We start from the raw sequence: 17313 nt of genomic DNA, 5'->3' as shown, positions 1-17313 counted from the left end.
CTTAATGATACCGGTCCGGATGGGATTTGAACCGCTGTTCGGTATCACCTAGCACACACATATATCTGTGGGGGGGGGGTCCTGGTAATCTCACGACCCAGATCAGAAAAAAAGGGAAGCGAAGCAAAATGGGTTAGAGGTTGGTTTGAGGGAACGCGCCAGAACGGGAATGCGGATTATATTGTTGAACAAAGAAAACAGAATAGAGAGAAGAAGAAAGAAAAATGAAAAACCGGTTCGAGAAAAACGAAAACGAAACACACACCGTAGATTTACGTGTAATATATATGTAATTACTCCTTTCCGTTTTTTAGCGTTTTGTATTTAAACCTGCACTAGTTATTTTCTCGTGAATCTTTCTATCTGTTTTTCCTCTTTTTTTTTTTGCTTTGTTTTGTTTAGTTTAGTTTTGTTTTTGTTTTGTTGTAAATCATCCGCTAACACGCAAAGTAACGCCAGTTTCTCATTTAGTGTCCTCTCGCCTTAAAACTCTTCTTCCTCTTTCATCTTGATCGGCCCCATTTTTCGTCTGTTTGCTGTTGTTGTTTGTTGCCCTACTTTCTCTATACCCACAGGATTCATCGTCAGCATCATCATCATCCGGGCATCATCTACCACTCTACTTGGCTGTGTCCGTTTTTCCTCCTGCCCCATATTTGAGTGTTTGTGTTGCACCATACACTTCCCCCACATACGTGTATGGATGGAGGAGGGTAGGCGCGCGTTAAATAGCCTACGCTTGTGTTATTCTACCGCGGTGTGTAGCAGCCTCTTCCTTCCCCTACCTTCTCCACCACCTCTGTGGACCTTAATATCTTGACGGTCTTCTGTCTTCGCTATCGCTTGTTCTTGTTGGAGCGAGATTAACTGCTGCTGCTACTACTACTACTACACACACGCGCGCACGCACGCTATTTCAAATGCTAACACCCCCTCCCTCCCCCCTCTGCATTTTTGTGTGCATCATCTGGTAGCGCACATAAACACGTACACACACACGGCACATCGAAGATTGGGTCCAGCAGTGGGAGAGGACGACGAGAAGCAGAGGGGTCTATGAGCTACCTTTAGCCAAGCACGCGCTCCTGTACTGTTTCGTTTTGTTTAATGATATATTTATTAATTTGTATTTCTGCACATGTGAATTTCGATCTATTGTTTTGCTCTAAATAATTAACAAAGGATGTTTCCCCCGTCGCCATCGTACAACAGTTAGGGAGTTTGTGGAAGTGTGCCAACGTATCCCTTAGCCAGGCTTCTTAGTGTGTGTGTGTTCTTGCGTGCGAGCGTGAGGGGCATACGAGTGCTTGGATTATCAATAGTACAGAGTTCCTCACCACGAACAGAAGTTCGTTTCCTTCCCCAAGTCTAGTGTTGTTGTTATGTTTGGCAAACGTCACAGCAGATGACAATTATTAATAAATAACTTACAAATATCTGCAGCTATAACGAATGCCATGTAAACCCTAAATCTGATGTCCTGCTGTTGCTGTTGCTGTTGCTCCTACTCCACTCCTTCTCTCTCTCACACTCGTTCCCACTCCCTCGCTTTGCATCTATCACACCTAATCGCTTTGCTTCTGCTGCTCATATGCTCCACACGCGTATACAAGGATGTTTCGGGGGCTGACTAATTGTTCGAATATTCGTTACGCGGCCGCTTATTAGTCTGATCGTTGTGACGGGCGGCTGCTGGCTGGCTGCTGGTACTGCTTTTTCTCTCTCTCTCTCTATCGATGCTGTCCGAGAGAGTAATTGTTTTACACTACAACTGGAGAGGGGGGGTTGGAGCGGAAAGCAATGGGATGTAACGTGTAGCTTCCCCAATCCAACCGGTACGAGCAGGTCTATGTGCCGTTGCAAAAAGATGTTCAATATCGCTGGCACAGACCGACCGACTACCCCCCCTGTGTGTGTGTGTGTGATTGTAACGTTTCAGGCGACGGGGGGGATGATGGTGGTTTTTGGAAATATATTAAATCATATGCCCGGTTCATCTCATGCTGCGTGAGGCATATCCCGGCGGCAATCTATGTTTAAAATAATAATCTAACGAAAAGCAGTAGCAAAAGCTGTTCGGGTGCGCGCTTGTGACAGCACAGATCGTAATTGCTGCCACCGCCGCAGAAGCAGCAGTAGTAGCAGCGGCCGCCCTTTAGCTTCTTGTGTCCAACCAAACCACTGCTGCTACCACGTTCATCACCATCGTGCTTCGGCGCGATGATGATGAACTGCCAGGTGCAACGAGCCAGCGGCATACGGATGCTTGCGTAAGGATAGTAGTAATGGGGCATGGTAATATTGCTGTTGTTTCCGTGGTTGTTGGTGTTGTGGAGTTGGTCTGTTAAATTAAGGTTGCCTCCTCCAGCATCGCTTCCCTCCTCGTCGTCCTTCCTCTTCTGCTGCTCTTCCTCGCTGCTGGTTCTATTGCGATGATTATAATAGTACGGGCGTATGCTGCTGTCTGGGGTTTGGTCCAGCACACAAAAATAGCGGCGTAGTTGTTGCATCAGCTGATCGTACGGATGCTTGCGGGAGCGGCTATCAATGATGGTGCTTTGCTCCGTGCTACTAAACTTCCCTTCCTGTTGTTTTTTTTGCTGCTGCTGCTGCTGCTGCTGCTTTTGCAGTTTCTGATACTGCAAACACTCAATGCTTCTGCTACTGCGAATTTTGATGATGCTACCTCTATCGATACCGTCCCAGGACTGCGGCTTCTTCCTCTTCTCCGTTTGCTTCCTACAACCATACTGGCGGATGTTTCTGTTAATAATGCTGGTGCTGCTGCTGCCGGTGTTGTTGCGCGGATAGTGGATGGTAAACTGCACGCTGCTGCTGCTGCTGTTGCTCTTACATTTGTCGTTCTTGTAGGTGTAGGGCTTACGTAGCAATGTTTCGTCTGGAACGCATCACATAGCATACTTTCTTGTCCACTCCCGGGCAAGTTCATTATATTTTTCCCGGTCGGTTTTATATATTCTGGCGATCTCCGGCACCAATGGATCGTCGGGGTTGGGATCACACAACAGAGAGCAGATTGACAACAACACTGTAGAACCGTACCAATGAGAAGAGGGAGGCGGGGAGGCCGGAGGTGGATTGATGAAAAAGAAGAAGAAAAAACGTTGTTGAAAGTGAACGAGCGTGAGACGATGGTGCAATACGTACCCTTGGAAATTGTCAGGGCGGGAGACCATTGAGATCTTAATATGTCCAGACAGATCGACCCGTTGCTGTTGATGTTTGGATGATATATGCGTGTCGTAAAAGCCACTTTTGGCGGTTTGAATGGGTAGTCTGTTGGGAAATGTATAGTTAAGAAAAATACGCCTCCCTGGTACGGACTGTCTGGCTGCAAAGGGACAAAGAAGGGGGGGAAAGGGGGGAAACGGATTATGATTAATTATGATGCACGATCTGGGTCGGTTTTAGGCCTAGCAAGGTGCATCTTGTCGACCTGATTTATAAGCTAATGGACATCAAAGTTCTTCGAGGTTCAATCGACGTTCGAAACTCATATGATTGTGCCGTCGTGCAATACATATGTTGCTTGCATTGTGTTTTTCCTTCTCCACTATGGGTCTATATATTGGTTCACATTCGTTGTCGGATTCCGACTTTAGCGAATGTTCTTACTGTTTCCTTGTGTGTAAACAGACTCTCTTAGAGCTCGCTTCTTTGAACTCTACACCTCATAAAAGGAAAGTACCGGTTGGCGAAAGCGGGACAAAAACAATCACAATCCGCGTGGGTCGCGTGTCGATTTCGTATCGATCGTGTACTATAAATAGTGCGAGCACAGCGATCACCATCCGGTGCAGATCATCCTGCCCACATGGTCTCTCTGTGTGTGCGTATCTTGTCCACGTGGGTTGCACACGGACGACTACACACATCAAACGAAAAAATCATGCAAGCACTGCAACAGCACGAAAATAAAACGGCATACAGTGCCGGCATGTGCGCGCATGTGGTTCAATGACGGTGTGTCTTTGTTAGCGCGGTAGGGCGCAAAACCGGAAGTGACGGTGTGGGTTATTCCGCATCCTGTGTACCGCGCGGCGGACCGCATCCGACCAACCATCACGTTGCATTGCACAAGTGCATGTGCGGGAATGGGTACATTCACCCTTATATTGTTTTGGTTCAATTTGAACTTACCGGGCCCATGATGGTTGCCTGCCAGTGAAACACTAGAATGAAATAAAGAAAAACTATGTTAGTTGTTTGATCTTCTTGGCACACCCACTCTCATCGTGTTGTGGGTGATGACAGAAATGTAAGGGCCTCATCGGGCAGCGATGGCTTCTTCTTTACCCCCTTTCGTTTGACTAATTCAGAATAAAAGCGAACCGTTTTTTAACTTCAAACCGTCAAATAAATTAACTTTTTTTAAAGAAATCTTCCCTGATTTATTCTACTCTAAGCTATTTTAAGCACATTTGTCTGTGTCCGAATTTTGAAACAAAAAGCATAAAGAAAGGATATTCGTTTGATTAATATTTCCTCAACAATCGCAGTGCAACACACGCGCACATACACCAAAAATGCCTTTGGGCGGCGGGGAGAAAGAGTGGAGGTTAGGTCAGGGACGCTCGTATAAGAAGGTCCCCCACCCCCCATGCCGTCTGTTACTCTGATGCCTCTTTCTATCCTTCCCGGTGGGTAGCGGTTGCAAAGCAAAGGCAAAAAGGCTTGTTCTCCGTCTGTATGCGCAGACGCATCCCTAAACTAACGACGGTTACACAAGAAGGAAGGAAGATAAAATAAGAACGTAGAAAACGTTGCCACGGGGTTTTGTACGAGAGGAGGATGCAAAACCTGCTTCTCGCAGGGCTTCAGCAGAGAAGATCCTACAGGGCGCAACACAAGGGCTCATACATCAGCGAAGGAGCTTATGATAGAGAGAGAGAGAGAGTGGGAGAGAGGCAAACATTGCACTTCTAATGGACTCATTGCCGATCACTACCACCACCACTGACGGACGGTGGGCATCAACTTCAAGATCAGGCCCCTCTTGTTAATCGTGGGTATATGGGAAGAAATCTAACTCTAGCGCGAGATAAGATAAAACGTTCGCCTCGATATTATTCCTTTGCCTTTGGGCTCATTGCTCAATGTACGTGGCTGTTTGACGGTGGTTCACCGCAACCATTACACTTGAGACAACCCTTTTTTCTATTCACTTGAGAGGGAAAGCGATAGTAAACTAAGCTAATAATTCGCCCATTCCAAGTCTTCCTTCCACACACTACTAGCACACATGTCTTTCGGTCCATATCTCACATACGGACAGAAACTGAGTGTGCCGCTTCTTTTCTTCCCTGTCTGGGGAGGTAAGATACCCATCTTTTCGTATAGAGCGTTTCTGCGTCTCTGCTGATTCCATATTCCATCATATACCTCCTGGAGATTATATTGCCCGGTTTTTTTTTCGAGGTAACCCTTTCTTCCTACCGATCATTCAAGCGCGCGAGACATATGCATTCTGAAACAATAAGTGAAGGATTTGTGGTGCCAATATACTTACAGTCATCGCCGACTGGACCGGCTGAACATTGTGCAGGTGGGTCCCTCCCCAAGTCTTGTAATTCCTGGACCGCGGCCGAAAGAAAAGAAAAGAAAATGTGTAGAGAGTTTTCGGTTAATCCTTTGTGACAGTAGGCTTGTAGCAGGAAGAAATTGTATATAAGTTTCTGGTTAATATTACAAGTAAAAATTGTTACGCCTCACGCCCACCAACCGGTGTACCGGTTACGCGAAGAAAGCATTTGTTCGGAGGACCGGCAAAATGTATATCGTTTGGGGATGCCAACGCCAACGATGATGATGAAAATGCGCGCCTCTCGTTCTTTTGCCCGCTTTTCTGGGGCTAAAAATAATATTCTTTGGCCTTTCTCTGCGCCTTGTGCGTGTGCGCACGCGGCGGGTTTAGACACACGTTTTGCCGAGTTGAATGCTGTTGCTGCTTTTTTGCCTATTTTGCGACCTAAATTTAAGGGAGATACAGTGTACGGGTGCAGTAGTATGCGGAAATCTCAGCAGCACACCCGGAAACCGAGATCGGGGAGGTATGGTCCACCCCCCCCCCCCTCCCCCCCTTTACGCATACAGCAGCTAATAATCATGATATCCAGCATGACGGACGGTATGACGGAATGGCTTGACACATGAAACATTTTGCTCCTACTTGCATGGTGGTTATAGTGTCCTCTTCTAATTGTGATAAATGTCTGTTAAAAAGGGGGCCTGCTTCTCTTCTTGTGTTTGAACGTTCAATAGTTTAGTTTTAGACATCGTTTCTTCTTTACATAGTTATGGTTTTCCGTCGCCGTAATTTTTCGTTCGGAAAATTATTGCTCTACCCCCTCAGTGGCACGTTCTTGTGCTCTGTTATGCTCTTGATTGTTTCAAGGAAATATATACGCAACACGCGTAATGAGCAGTCCAATTAGATAGGAGCGAAAAGCTTCATATCCCCCACAGACAGGAGGTGTAGGGGAGTACGGAACATTTGAAATGAAAACAAAAACATCATTTAACGAGCTTAACAAAACTTACTACTAGCTACAAATTCTATAATTTTTATACCTGGTTTGCGCTCGTCCATCGCAACTCGACAAAACAAACAGGGCTTACTACGAACGATTAGTTCAAAATTGGCATTATAATCTTTGGTTTTGTTGTTAGGATTGATGCCACATTACTGAAGATGATGAAAACGATTGTAATTACCCGATACAGAAAGACACATTCTAGAAAACCCACAAGCATCTGGCTTGCCGGGAAAACCTCCAATAAATGGCCTTTGCTCGGCATGCATGTTGGCAACTACACCGCAAAGCCACGCACACACGGCTTTCTACTCTAACCAGATGCCATCATTTATGCCAGGAATATGGAATGGAATACCACCATCTGACACAACATAAAAGTGTGGACCAGCAGCATTTTCCATCATGTGTCTCTCTCTCTCTCTCTGTAGTCCCTGTAGTCAGTTTCTCTCACTTCCGTGGTTTAAGGGCTCACGGGTGCGTATCGTATTCAATATTTGGCTCTCCTCTGGTTCTCTTTGCGACCCTTTGCCTTTGCAGCAGCACTGCGGAAAGGGGTTTTCTTTTGAGAGGGGGAGAAGCATGGGTCCCCGCGAAAGGGGGCCATGAGTTCATGGTCCATGGTCGGCCTCCGCCACCCTTAAATACCCTTGAAAGGAAAGATGTGTTTCCTCAAAAATATATGCGCTGCCGGTTTTTTCAAGCCCAAACCCACGTTCATCAACACATGCTACTTGAAGGGGTTTAGTGGGTGGGTGGGTGAGTGGGGGGGGTGAGCCATAAAACTGCTCCTAAGGACAACGACACACACCACACATCGCAAATGAAAGCCTCGCGCGAATCACACAAAACCGTCGTGTCGTTGCTCTCCTCTGGGTGTCTAGGCCATCTCGTTCGCTCCTGTGCTCGCGAATGCATCGTCGTGTTCGCGAACGTTGGTTCCCTCTCTGTCTTTGATCTCTTGCGCGCGCTCTTTTCTCTCGGCTGGGGGGAGGCCTTTGCACGGTTGGTGTGTCTCGCTTTGTCGCGTCGTCGGTTTCGATTTTTCATATCCGATGAGGCTCCGCAAATGCCCGTTCTGTGTGGTGCACGTAACGCAGCTCTTAAACGGGCGGGGTGGGGGAGGGTGCTAGGGGGGGGGGTGTCGTTACGCGTACACCCATCCTCGGGGTCTTTGCCGAGTGGCGTATGCGTGAAAATGCCTCACCACTTTCTAGCTTTACACGCCCGGTCCCCAATCCCAAGGTATCATCCCCCCCAAATCGGGCGATGGTGTGGCCGTTTTTCACGAACGCTTTTCCAACCTATTCGAGAGCCTACTACCGCCTCTTCAACAAAGAAGCTACCAGCCACCACCAACGGTGTGTATGTGTACACACAATGCGACAGTGTGCCTGTATCGTATGCCTACACTCACATACACACCGTGCACACTCATCAGTGTGATCGTACACACTTGTGTTGTGGAGGCATAACAAGTGCAGCGTACAGAACAACAATCACAAGTGTACCACCTTTGGCCAGTTATAGCGGAAAATACTTCAACACTTTGTACCATACTACTTTTCCCTAACTTTCCTTAAAAAAAGGTGAGGAAAATGTGCTGCTGCAGTGCATGGGACAACACATAACACATGACCTCGTCTGTTTTACACCCCTAACCTAACCTCAAACACCTCTCTTTCCCATACTGCTGATGGATCGTGCTGACGCGGAACACAAATACAAAGCGTCAATTGCGCTTCTTTTGCATCTTTTATGCCCAGTTACTGTTATCACAGCCAAACAGAAATTAAAACAAAACCCTGTGCAATGAGCATCAGCGCCAAGGTCTGGTCCCTCACCATTTTTTTTTTGTTTTTGCTACACCAACTTAAATGATGGCAAATTGTTGCCGAAAGAAAGTTTAAATTTGCCTACTCAGCTCAAGTGTATCCGCCGGATGGGCGGTTACAGGGAAAAAAGCTTCATTATAGTTGGTGCAAAAACATACTAGAAATCCATCCGTATTGGCGAAGCAAACCTTAGCAAACGTCCTAGATTAAAAACTAGAACAAATCGATCGCAAAATCGTAATTCGCTTGCCGTAACCACGAAAACTATACGTCCCGGTGGTAGAGACCGTGGTTCAAATACCATCCGGACCGTTCCCCCGCAGTACAACTGCGTCTAGTATGATTTAGTCTTATAAGCCACAGATGGCAGGCATAACTCATGTAAGAGGTCGTTAGGCCCAGAAGAGAGAAAACCATACCCCATATTCCCGGGAAAGGAATCGTTCACACTGATGATGGCGACTCAGGCGGGGGGCCAGTTCTGCTGCATCTGTTCCTGAAATGTTGCACCCACCCCGTTATGCTGCGCTGTACAACCTAAAGCTAATGTTGAAAAACGAGTTGCAAAACTCGCGATTATTGTTTTACCATCACGTACCTTGTTAATTCTTTTTAATGCCATCTTCGCTTTTACTTATCCGCTTGCCGTACCACCGCGAGCTAAGGATGCTGTCCGCGAGCGTGTTTGGGATGGGGGCGAGGATATATAGATTGTTTGATTGACGTTCAGCGCACCGGTAGACACAAGTCAGCCTTCAAGTATTTGTTGTTTGATTGGTGATTACCACACACTTGGCTGTCGCCGGGCCGTGTCCTGCGATGCCACCGGGAAACGATCCACGGATCTTCCGCGCTGTTCGCAAGCTTCCTGCTTCACGCCGCTTTTCAAAAAGCACCAACCCGGAAATGTGCTTCTCCCAACACAGCCTTTGCTAGAGGCTACTCTGTGTGTGATTCGTTATTTGTGTGCCAAATTAAATCTCGCAAACACCGTTCTGTTGCGTACGCGCGCGCGGCTTGCCGAGTCCCGTGCTCACACCGAAAGAGTTCACTCAAAGGTCACTAAAAACGGCGACAACGGAAACAAACAAAACAAAATACGGACCGGGGCGTTTGTCCGATGATGAGGTTCGGGTGACGTATTCACCAACACATGCAGCAGCGCGCAACAAGGATCAGGCGGTCGTCGGGGGCAAGTATATCAGATGGTGGTTGTTGTTGGTATTTCGAGTTCGATGGTCGTATATCGTACCGGAAAAGAAAGAGAAAGATGGTAAAATTCGTTATTAGTAATGGAGCAATGGATGTGGTGTACAGCGCAAATTATTTGAAAATATCTCGGTCGAACTCTTAATACATATTATCCTTCCCAGGGTCGCAGTCGCTAGACGGGAGGGGTAAAGCGAACACAGAACAACTATCGGTGTGGGCTCAGCAAACGATCACTTGTCTGTAGGTTGGTGGAATCTAGTAGGCATGATCTGGAAAGAACCTCACGGAACGTAACACACATAACCTAACTCTTTGGGCAGATTCCCCTTTTTTCCAGGCGTTTCTCTGTCACTTTCGTACAAACCAAATGCGTAACAACACCCCGGGGATGATGGTGCACTCGAGGCTGACCACAAACTTTTGGGGTGTGCATTTGAATCTTCTCGAATTGATAGATAGCAGTTGAGACCAAAGTGGTGGTCGTCGTCGTGGTTACAAAAGCAGCAGCTACTTAGGGGCTCGCTGTACCGCGTTCACACCAGAACCACGTTCGTTGCGGACTCGCACTGAACCGAGCGAGTGTAACGGATGAATTTTCTCATCTGTTTCAAGCGTTGAGGGAGAACTTTGGACTATTGCGGGCGACACAACTGCCCAGGGCCTCGGAATTTTTCACCGTTTTCTTCTGTGCTGAACTGCTGCAAGCATCCCCGCAAGGGAAGTTCTTTGCCCGCATAAAACAATCTATCCGACGGTGTGCCTCCGTGTGCAGTGTGTTTCTGTGTGGTTTTCGCGAAAGAAATGATTAAATAGTGGCAACAGGAAAAATGGATTTTTCGTCAATTTAACAGGAAAACGTTGACACATCACACCACACTCTTCTTCTTTTCCCTTGCTTTCTCGCTCTCTCGTAGTCTCTCGCTCTCTTTCTCTCCCTTGCTCATCGACGCCTTGTGCCATTACTATTGCCGTCTTGGTTGTTCGTCACAGCCCAACAGCACAACTGAAGCCTACAATTGCGCTTCATTCTCTCCCCCCCTATGCCCCCTCCGGCACCTTTTACCCACTGACATGTACAGAGGGAAAAGGTCCATAAAACGGTAACGAAAATTACGGTTATTCTATTGCACTACGACTAGATATGATGAGATATATGACCCCCCCCACTGATACACTACATGGAAATCCTTCTTTTTTCCCGAAAAACTCGAAAATCACACACACTGCGCCTCTTGACCGGATGATAGCTAGGGAGGTACGTTGACGAACATTGCGCGGAGGAGACGATGGAAAACGTTAATTTTTGCTACCCTGGTTCCTAACTTACATGCCTCTGCTTCTCTTCAGCATCAACCGTATATTACAAACGGTACAGGTATTCCTATACGCGGTGTGTGTGTCAGGGGGGGTGGGGCAGTGGAAAGAAGGGTGCTGGCAAGGGGTAGGTCTACGGATCTACGGAGGAGCCCCACCGGAGGAGCAAAATTAGATGAACGGTCCCTTTCCGGGGACAACGACTGGCACTACTTGGAACTCGGGGATATTCGATCGACAAACTTCGCTTCGCAAGCAAATGAACAAATGAGAAGTAAATTTCGGCCCGTATGCGCCACTACTCTGCTGCACGTCTCAAAAGAGATTATCAAGATGGCTGCGCGCACTCAATGGCGACGATGACTGGGCTTGAAAGAGGCAGAGAAACGCATACAACCACACTGCTCGAGACGGCTTACACACACAATGCAACGACGACCGAGAGAGCGGGCCCGTTCACGCGAGCTTACTTCGAACGTGCAAAACGATCAGATCGAGCAACACCAATACACGCACACTGCCGCAGCATGTCACAAAAGCGAGCACTTGCTCGAAAATAGAGCACTCTACAAAGGCGGACGACTGCTCCGTTTCACATCACTTACATGAGGGAGCGAGGGGGGGGGGGGGTGACATTCGACGAATGCGCGATTCGCTTCTTGACGGGCTTTGTATTTTGAAAATCCTCTTTCCGGACAATTGCACGAATCGATGTGCGGGGCAGACAAAATTTCGAGCAGTGGGGACGCGCCTATACACAAAACACACAACATGGAAATAAGTATGGAGCAAATGGATAAAGAGAGAGAGCTTCACGCACACATTGAGAAGAAGAGCAGACGTCAAAACCGTTCTCTCCCATTTGCGGCCTTTGGCCGTTTCGAAGAAATATTCACGTGAATTTATAATGCTAGGCTCGATTCTTCACCAGCAAAAACGTTATGCTCGTCATTTCTCTGCTGGCAAATAAAGCAACATTTCTTCAATCAAGTTATTTATGGTAGGGGCTATCCGCTTGGGTGAAGCAAAAAGTTTTTCTTCTACCGACATAAAAAAATGGTGTTGCTCATTGCCAGGGTCCGCCTCGTTGGGGGTCGATGTTGGGCCTATATTGGCCACACGGAAGAGAAATTGCTGACACAACGCCACCCATGGCGTTGACTCTGACCACAGACATTATGCATTGTTCGTCTTTGGGATTTGAGTAATTGCAGCCTCTTTTCCAAGCGGCACTAACGGGTTGCGCCACGAGCAAACACGACTAAGGACTTATAAAGAAAGTTCCAAAACACACACACACACACTCACACACATTTTGTCTTTCATTCGCAGAAAGCTTGAAAGAGGTTCCAACGAAAGACTCTCACTCTCGACGTTACCGGCACAAGTTTAAATTAAATATACATTCTTCGAAAACGATGGCCTGTCCCTGCTTCCGTAACCGGTTGTGCCTACTTTAGCCCTAACTTTTTTTCTATTTTTCACGGGAAAAGATTGAGTGAACCTACCACCGAAAGGCGAAATGGGTGCACTTTATCCTGGCAACTCACAGAATGGTGTCGTCGGCACTAGTCAGTATGACGGACGATAAACTCACGGTTAGGAATGAAAGGAAATGAACTCTTTTGGTCCTTTTAAAATCTCAGCCTCATTAGGGAATCTAGACATCACCGGAATTGGTTTCGAAACCGAAACGAGTGTCAAGGCAAACACGTTTCACCGCTTGCTGTATTCTCACTACCTGTATTCTTACGAACGAACTCAAATGTAACCAACCGTTCTGCAACTGGCTGGCCGATCTGCCGACCCGAAAAAAGGTTCGCGTTTAGCAGACTGTTCTGCGGAAGGAATGATTTGTCACACTATCTGCGAACCGCTCTTGCAGGAAACGGGGATAAAGGGAAACAAAAACGAGAAAAACAAGAAAGCACATCTACCTTCAACCAGCTGGCGAAACTGTTGGGACGTAATGGTAACGCAGAGACGTGACTTTCCCACCGAGTGCGCTTTCAAATAGACAAGAAGGGCACACGGCCTTACACACACGCACACAAACGCCAGCGCGCGAGCACACACACATATATATGGATTCGCGCATACTCACATGCCGGACGAAATCCGGCCGAGAGTGAGAGCGGAAAGAAGAAAAAACGAAACTGTGGAGAGAGTGAGAGAGCAAACCCGCGAGAAACCCCTTCACAGCGGCGATGAAAATTTTATCTATCGCTTCCCTTCTACGATTTGACCGGATGTTCTCTTGCACCTTTTTCGATTGCGTTTTGCTGCAACTACACCACACACTATTTCGAAACACCAGCCGGCGGGGAAAACATTCCACGCATACCTAGATAATGGTGGACAATCGATCGGAAAATGGTAAATTTTAATGTCGCAATACCTTCAACGTAAAGCTGCCCTTCCGTTATGAGATCATCACACAACCTCTCGACTGTTCTGCACGTTGCTTGATTTTCTTGCAACAGCACGGCGACCGCAGCATATCCCGTTGGCATTTCCCCTAGCAAGAAACGTCAGCTGTAAACGCACCGCTGCTCGAATGTCAACTATCGTGATAGAATGTCTGGTGTGAGTTTCGTTTGTTGGCAGCGCGGGACGGTTGGCTAGCAGGAAACTCTCACACCAGGCACATTGGTTCGAAGACGTCAAGTTTTCGCATTTGTTTCGCAGGGTCGAACTCTTTGCGGCAATCGCTTCCACGCACACACACTCATATAAAAGTGCTCGACATGATGGCGGTTTGATTTTTGTATTTTCTGCATCAACAAATGTAGCCCCTATTGTTGGGCAGATATTTTTACTAGGCACAACACTTGATGGTAATAAATAATAAATGTGATATTTGTCATTTAGAAATAAAGCTAGTTCAATAGGATATTTTTCCGAGAGCGGAATTAAATTCAATCGAGCACTATCGAATAACAGTTCGTTTACGAGTTACGCTGTTCGATCTGCGTATTTCGAGTTTTGCCACAGCTCGAAAACTGTTGGATATGATGATTATGTTAATTTACATATCGAAAGCGATGTTTGGAAATTGAATTTCTAGGTTGACATTCGTGTCAATTATGCATATTCAATGTATGTCTATTTTTTCTAGCAAATTCCATGTATTTTCGAATCGCTGAAAGCTTTTAACGGCACACTTCAATCTCAATCTCAACACTTCAATTGAATGCTCTTTTAACTCAAGCATTCAATAGTGGAACAATCATCGCTCCAAAGATCTAATGGAAAATCCCAATGAGTTCAGACACAATCAGAACATTTGTATCAATATTTAGCTGTACTGAATGTGCTGTTGCCTGTGAACGATTCGATAGCCAAAGCGAAAAGAGCTAGTCGACTTTGCTGCATGTGCTGTCAACATTTTACATGCAATTTGATTGAAAATCACCCGCATACGAATCACGCATTCAAAGATTTATGTCAAATTCCACTCAAAAATAAAATCACTTACGGCAAACCGGGCTCTGACCGGGTCTTGAAGACCGGTGCCGTTACCACCTTGGCCATCGGATCGCCTGCATGAATTTATGTTCATGTACTGCAAGTAGGGAATATCACGTCAAACGTTTGGTTGACGGACGTTTGTTTAAAATATACACATCGCTTACACAAAATAATTCGGATTTATTTCTGTGCTTTCAAACTGGAATAGCCAGTGAGGGGAAACTTATTAAGAAAATTGTAGTTTTTCACAGATTGTAAATTCATTTGAATGTTTTGGCATTTTTGAACAGGGTGTATTCTGCTTTTTCCGGCATTCGGAATATCCGGGAGACTGACGGCGCACGGATAATCGAGAGCCAGCCGTTAGAAATGGTGCCACAAGAGCGAACAGTTAAGCTGCCAGTGACCAATAAATCTTCAATTTTCTTTTGATTGCTTGCCGTTTCCACGGCTGCAGTTAACGTTAGTGGCACCGTGCGTTTTGCCAAGAGCAGGAACGTGTTTGTGGCGAATATATAACTGCTCTCCGAGGTATGTCTGCATCGAATCGGGTATGATGTGCCGCGTCAAAACTTAGCTAATCCATTGGCAAAGGAAAAGAGTGTAAATGAAAATAAACCCAGCAAAATCAGCAACTGCTCATCGTCAGCATTACGCAGGAGAAGAGTTCCCTATCCTTAACATTGCTTCCCCCGCGTTCCGCCACTTCCCCTGAGGCTGTGTCTGAACAGCAGGCGGTGGCAACGCCAGACGTCTGGATGGGGTATTTCGGCCACAATCCCATACACCTTATGTGCGACTGCTAACTCATCATCCCCGCAGTAAAGAAAGTACCTATTGGGCCAGAGAATAATAAACACTGCACCTGGAAACCACCTGTCCCGTCGGAAGGTACGCTGTCCCAGTGCGAATCCTCCTCGAAGTGGAAGATACCAAACCCTGGCGTTAAAGTGAAATATACCTGGCACCAATGTGTGTGTGTGTGAGCTGCTGCTGCTGCTGCTGCTGCTTGAGCCCCCACCTAATTTGAAAACCAAAAACAAGCGGTTAATGGAGTCAAGGATTTTCCAATTTAATTTTCCATCCAAACTTTTCCACACACCGTCGACCTTCCCGTACCGTGCTACATCAATGTTGATCTAGTTTTCTTTTGCGAGTGTGTGGTTGTCTACATTACTACGTACAAACCGATACCCACTAAACCACCATACACTTACGTATATGCACACATACACACAAACACATACATACATACATCCATAAATAGAGGATGGCAGCTGACAGCCCGAAAAGTGGATGAGAGGATGGTAAAAAAGGAAATTATCTGTCCGATAAACCGAACTTAATATAAAACAACGTCGAAGACCACGACGACAGCAAGAAGAGGCCTCCAAAAAACGGTCCAGCAACAGCAGCTTGGTGTTGCGGTAAGGCTCGAAGATAATTGGACATCAACAGCAGCCAGTGGGGCCAGTCGACCGTGCCGTGCCTAGTGCGTGTTTCTCTGTGTGTGGGGCTGTGAAGTGTGTTGTAAGTGATATTGTATATGTGTGTGAAGTGAACAGTACGAAAAATAGCAGTATTTGGGCACGGACAGTCAAAACCCTCCCCCACCCAAAAACTCGCGACAGTTCGCAATCAAACACCCCTCCAATCATCCCAATCCATCAGCGTCGGTACCGGAAGCGAGTTTTGTCTGTGAGTGCGAAGACCGTTTGGCTGTTCCTGTCCGGCCAAACAATCTACAATGCAGCCGGCTGCGATCGTCACCGTTGTTGCCGGTGGTCAGGTGAACTGTGTGTGGAAGCATGTCAGCAGGCAGTAGACCCATCCCGGAGGAACCATGTCCGATAGCGAGTTTGACCGGACGCTCGTACCCCAGGAGCAATCGCTTGACTCCGTACCGTACTCGACTCCTCCGCTGGTACCACCGGTTGGGCCGTCCGATTCGTCCATCTCGACCGTCGTCGCACCCCATTCCCGTCACCACCGGCTGGAACGGTCCGAAGGGACGGAAACGACGGTGGTGGCGACGACGCCGGAGACGGTGGTGGTCCCAACAACGGGTGCGTTTGCACTGCCACTGTCCACACAACAGCACCGCTTGCAGCTGTTCCGCTATCCGAATGCATTAACGCGACACCACCATCACACGCCGGCCACAATCAACAAGCATGAGCCCAAGCGCGCCTGTACATCACTTCCGCTCTATCTGAGCAAGGTAAGTTCCGGTTTTGTTTTAACGATTCTAACACTCCTGTATCTATTTCCATTGTAGTAGCACCGCTGCTGAGTAGAACAGCAAACGTGGGGATTTACAAGCTCGATTTTCATAAATCAACCGTTGGGTTGGGCGTGATTCTTCCGCGATAGCAGCTAAAGCCGCAAGGGAATAGCGTAGAAGAGATAACAGAAGACCTCAGCAGGAAACAGATCGCATACGAGAGAGGACACCTCCAACGGTAAGGTGTTTCGTCGTCATTGTCACTGTTGCTGTCGCTCGGCGACAATATCGACCGCAACCTTCGGCTGTGGTTTTGAGCAAGATTGTAACCCGATTATCGTAACCGTCCGGCAAGTTTCTCATCTTTCTAACAGCAGAAGCTGCTTGAAAGCGTTCCAATCCACACCCTAGATTTGGATGAACCGCATGAGTTGCTGCGACAAGTATTGGAGGCTTGCTAATGGGCAGGATTATAATTTTTGTTTTGTTTCTATTTTAGCACACTACATCTCCGATTCCATTCGAGGCGATGCTGTTTTACCAGCCCCGCTGATGTGCGCTTTTGAGTAGTTTTTTTTTTCGTTTCGTTTCGACTAGAAATGGGTTGCCCAAGCATGGTGGACGACGTGTGCGAAACGTAGCACAACTTGCATTATCACTTGGATGGTTTCGATAATCTCTAATCCAGCGACCGTATGCAGTG

The 17313-nt window shown here is 47.1% G+C and overlaps 2 protein-coding genes across 16 annotated transcripts in view; one reads left to right on the top strand and one right to left on the bottom strand.

Annotated features, from left to right (window-relative positions):
• Nucleotides 1-271: 271 nt before the first annotated feature.
• Nucleotides 272-13468, bottom strand: LOC118502732 (ubiquitin-conjugating enzyme E2-17 kDa). Of its 13 annotated transcripts, none has more exons than XM_036035297.1 (6): nucleotides 13314-13468; nucleotides 8988-9451; nucleotides 5531-5594; nucleotides 4162-4193; nucleotides 3169-3352; nucleotides 272-3049 (listed from the first exon to the last, which is right to left on the bottom strand). In XM_036035297.1, the coding sequence occupies exons 2-6, from the start codon at nucleotides 9009-9011 to the stop codon at nucleotides 2910-2912; spliced, it is 444 nt and encodes a 147-aa protein (XP_035891190.1). In that variant the 5' UTR covers nucleotides 9012-9451; nucleotides 13314-13468; the 3' UTR covers nucleotides 272-2909. The 13 variants fall into 13 exon arrangements, with proteins under 13 accessions (XP_035891190.1, XP_035891265.1, XP_035891239.1 ...); XM_036035372.1 differs by lacking the exon at nucleotides 13314-13468 and adding an exon at nucleotides 13260-13277; XM_036035346.1 differs by lacking the exon at nucleotides 13314-13468 and adding an exon at nucleotides 13179-13196.
• A 1266-nt stretch (nucleotides 13469-14734) lies between these two features.
• LOC118502696 overlaps nucleotides 14735-17313 on the top strand; it is a 69267-nt gene continuing 66688 nt past the window's right edge. For all 3 annotated transcript variants that reach the window (XM_036035229.1, XM_036035238.1, XM_036035219.1), the window contains exon 1: nucleotides 14735-16607. In XM_036035229.1, coding sequence (XP_035891122.1) covers nucleotides 16230-16607 — 378 coding nt within the window. In that variant the 5' untranslated portion in view covers nucleotides 14735-16229. The remainder of the gene's footprint in view (nucleotides 16608-17313) is intronic.

The sequence above is a fragment of the Anopheles stephensi genome, chromosome X, assembly GCF_013141755.1.
Source record: "Anopheles stephensi strain Indian chromosome X, UCI_ANSTEP_V1.0, whole genome shotgun sequence".
Lineage (NCBI taxonomy): Eukaryota > Metazoa > Arthropoda > Insecta > Diptera > Culicidae > Anopheles > Anopheles stephensi.
This window is presented reverse-complemented; position numbering and strand designations above follow the sequence as displayed.

What these genes read in the sequence shown, in the direction of transcription:
- LOC118502732 (XM_036035297.1), bottom strand. Translation starts at nt 9,011, where the DNA reads ATGGCATTAAAAAGAATTAACAAG. An exon ending in CGGTCCAGTCGGCGATGACT is followed by an intron (nt 4,194 to 5,530) that starts GTAAGTATATTG and finishes ATTTCATTCTAG; the next exon opens with TGTTTCACTGGCAGGCAACC. An exon ending in AGGCAACCATCATGGGCCCG is followed by an intron (nt 3,353 to 4,161) that starts GTAAGTTCAAAT and finishes GTCCCTTTGCAG; the next exon opens with CCAGACAGTCCGTACCAGGG.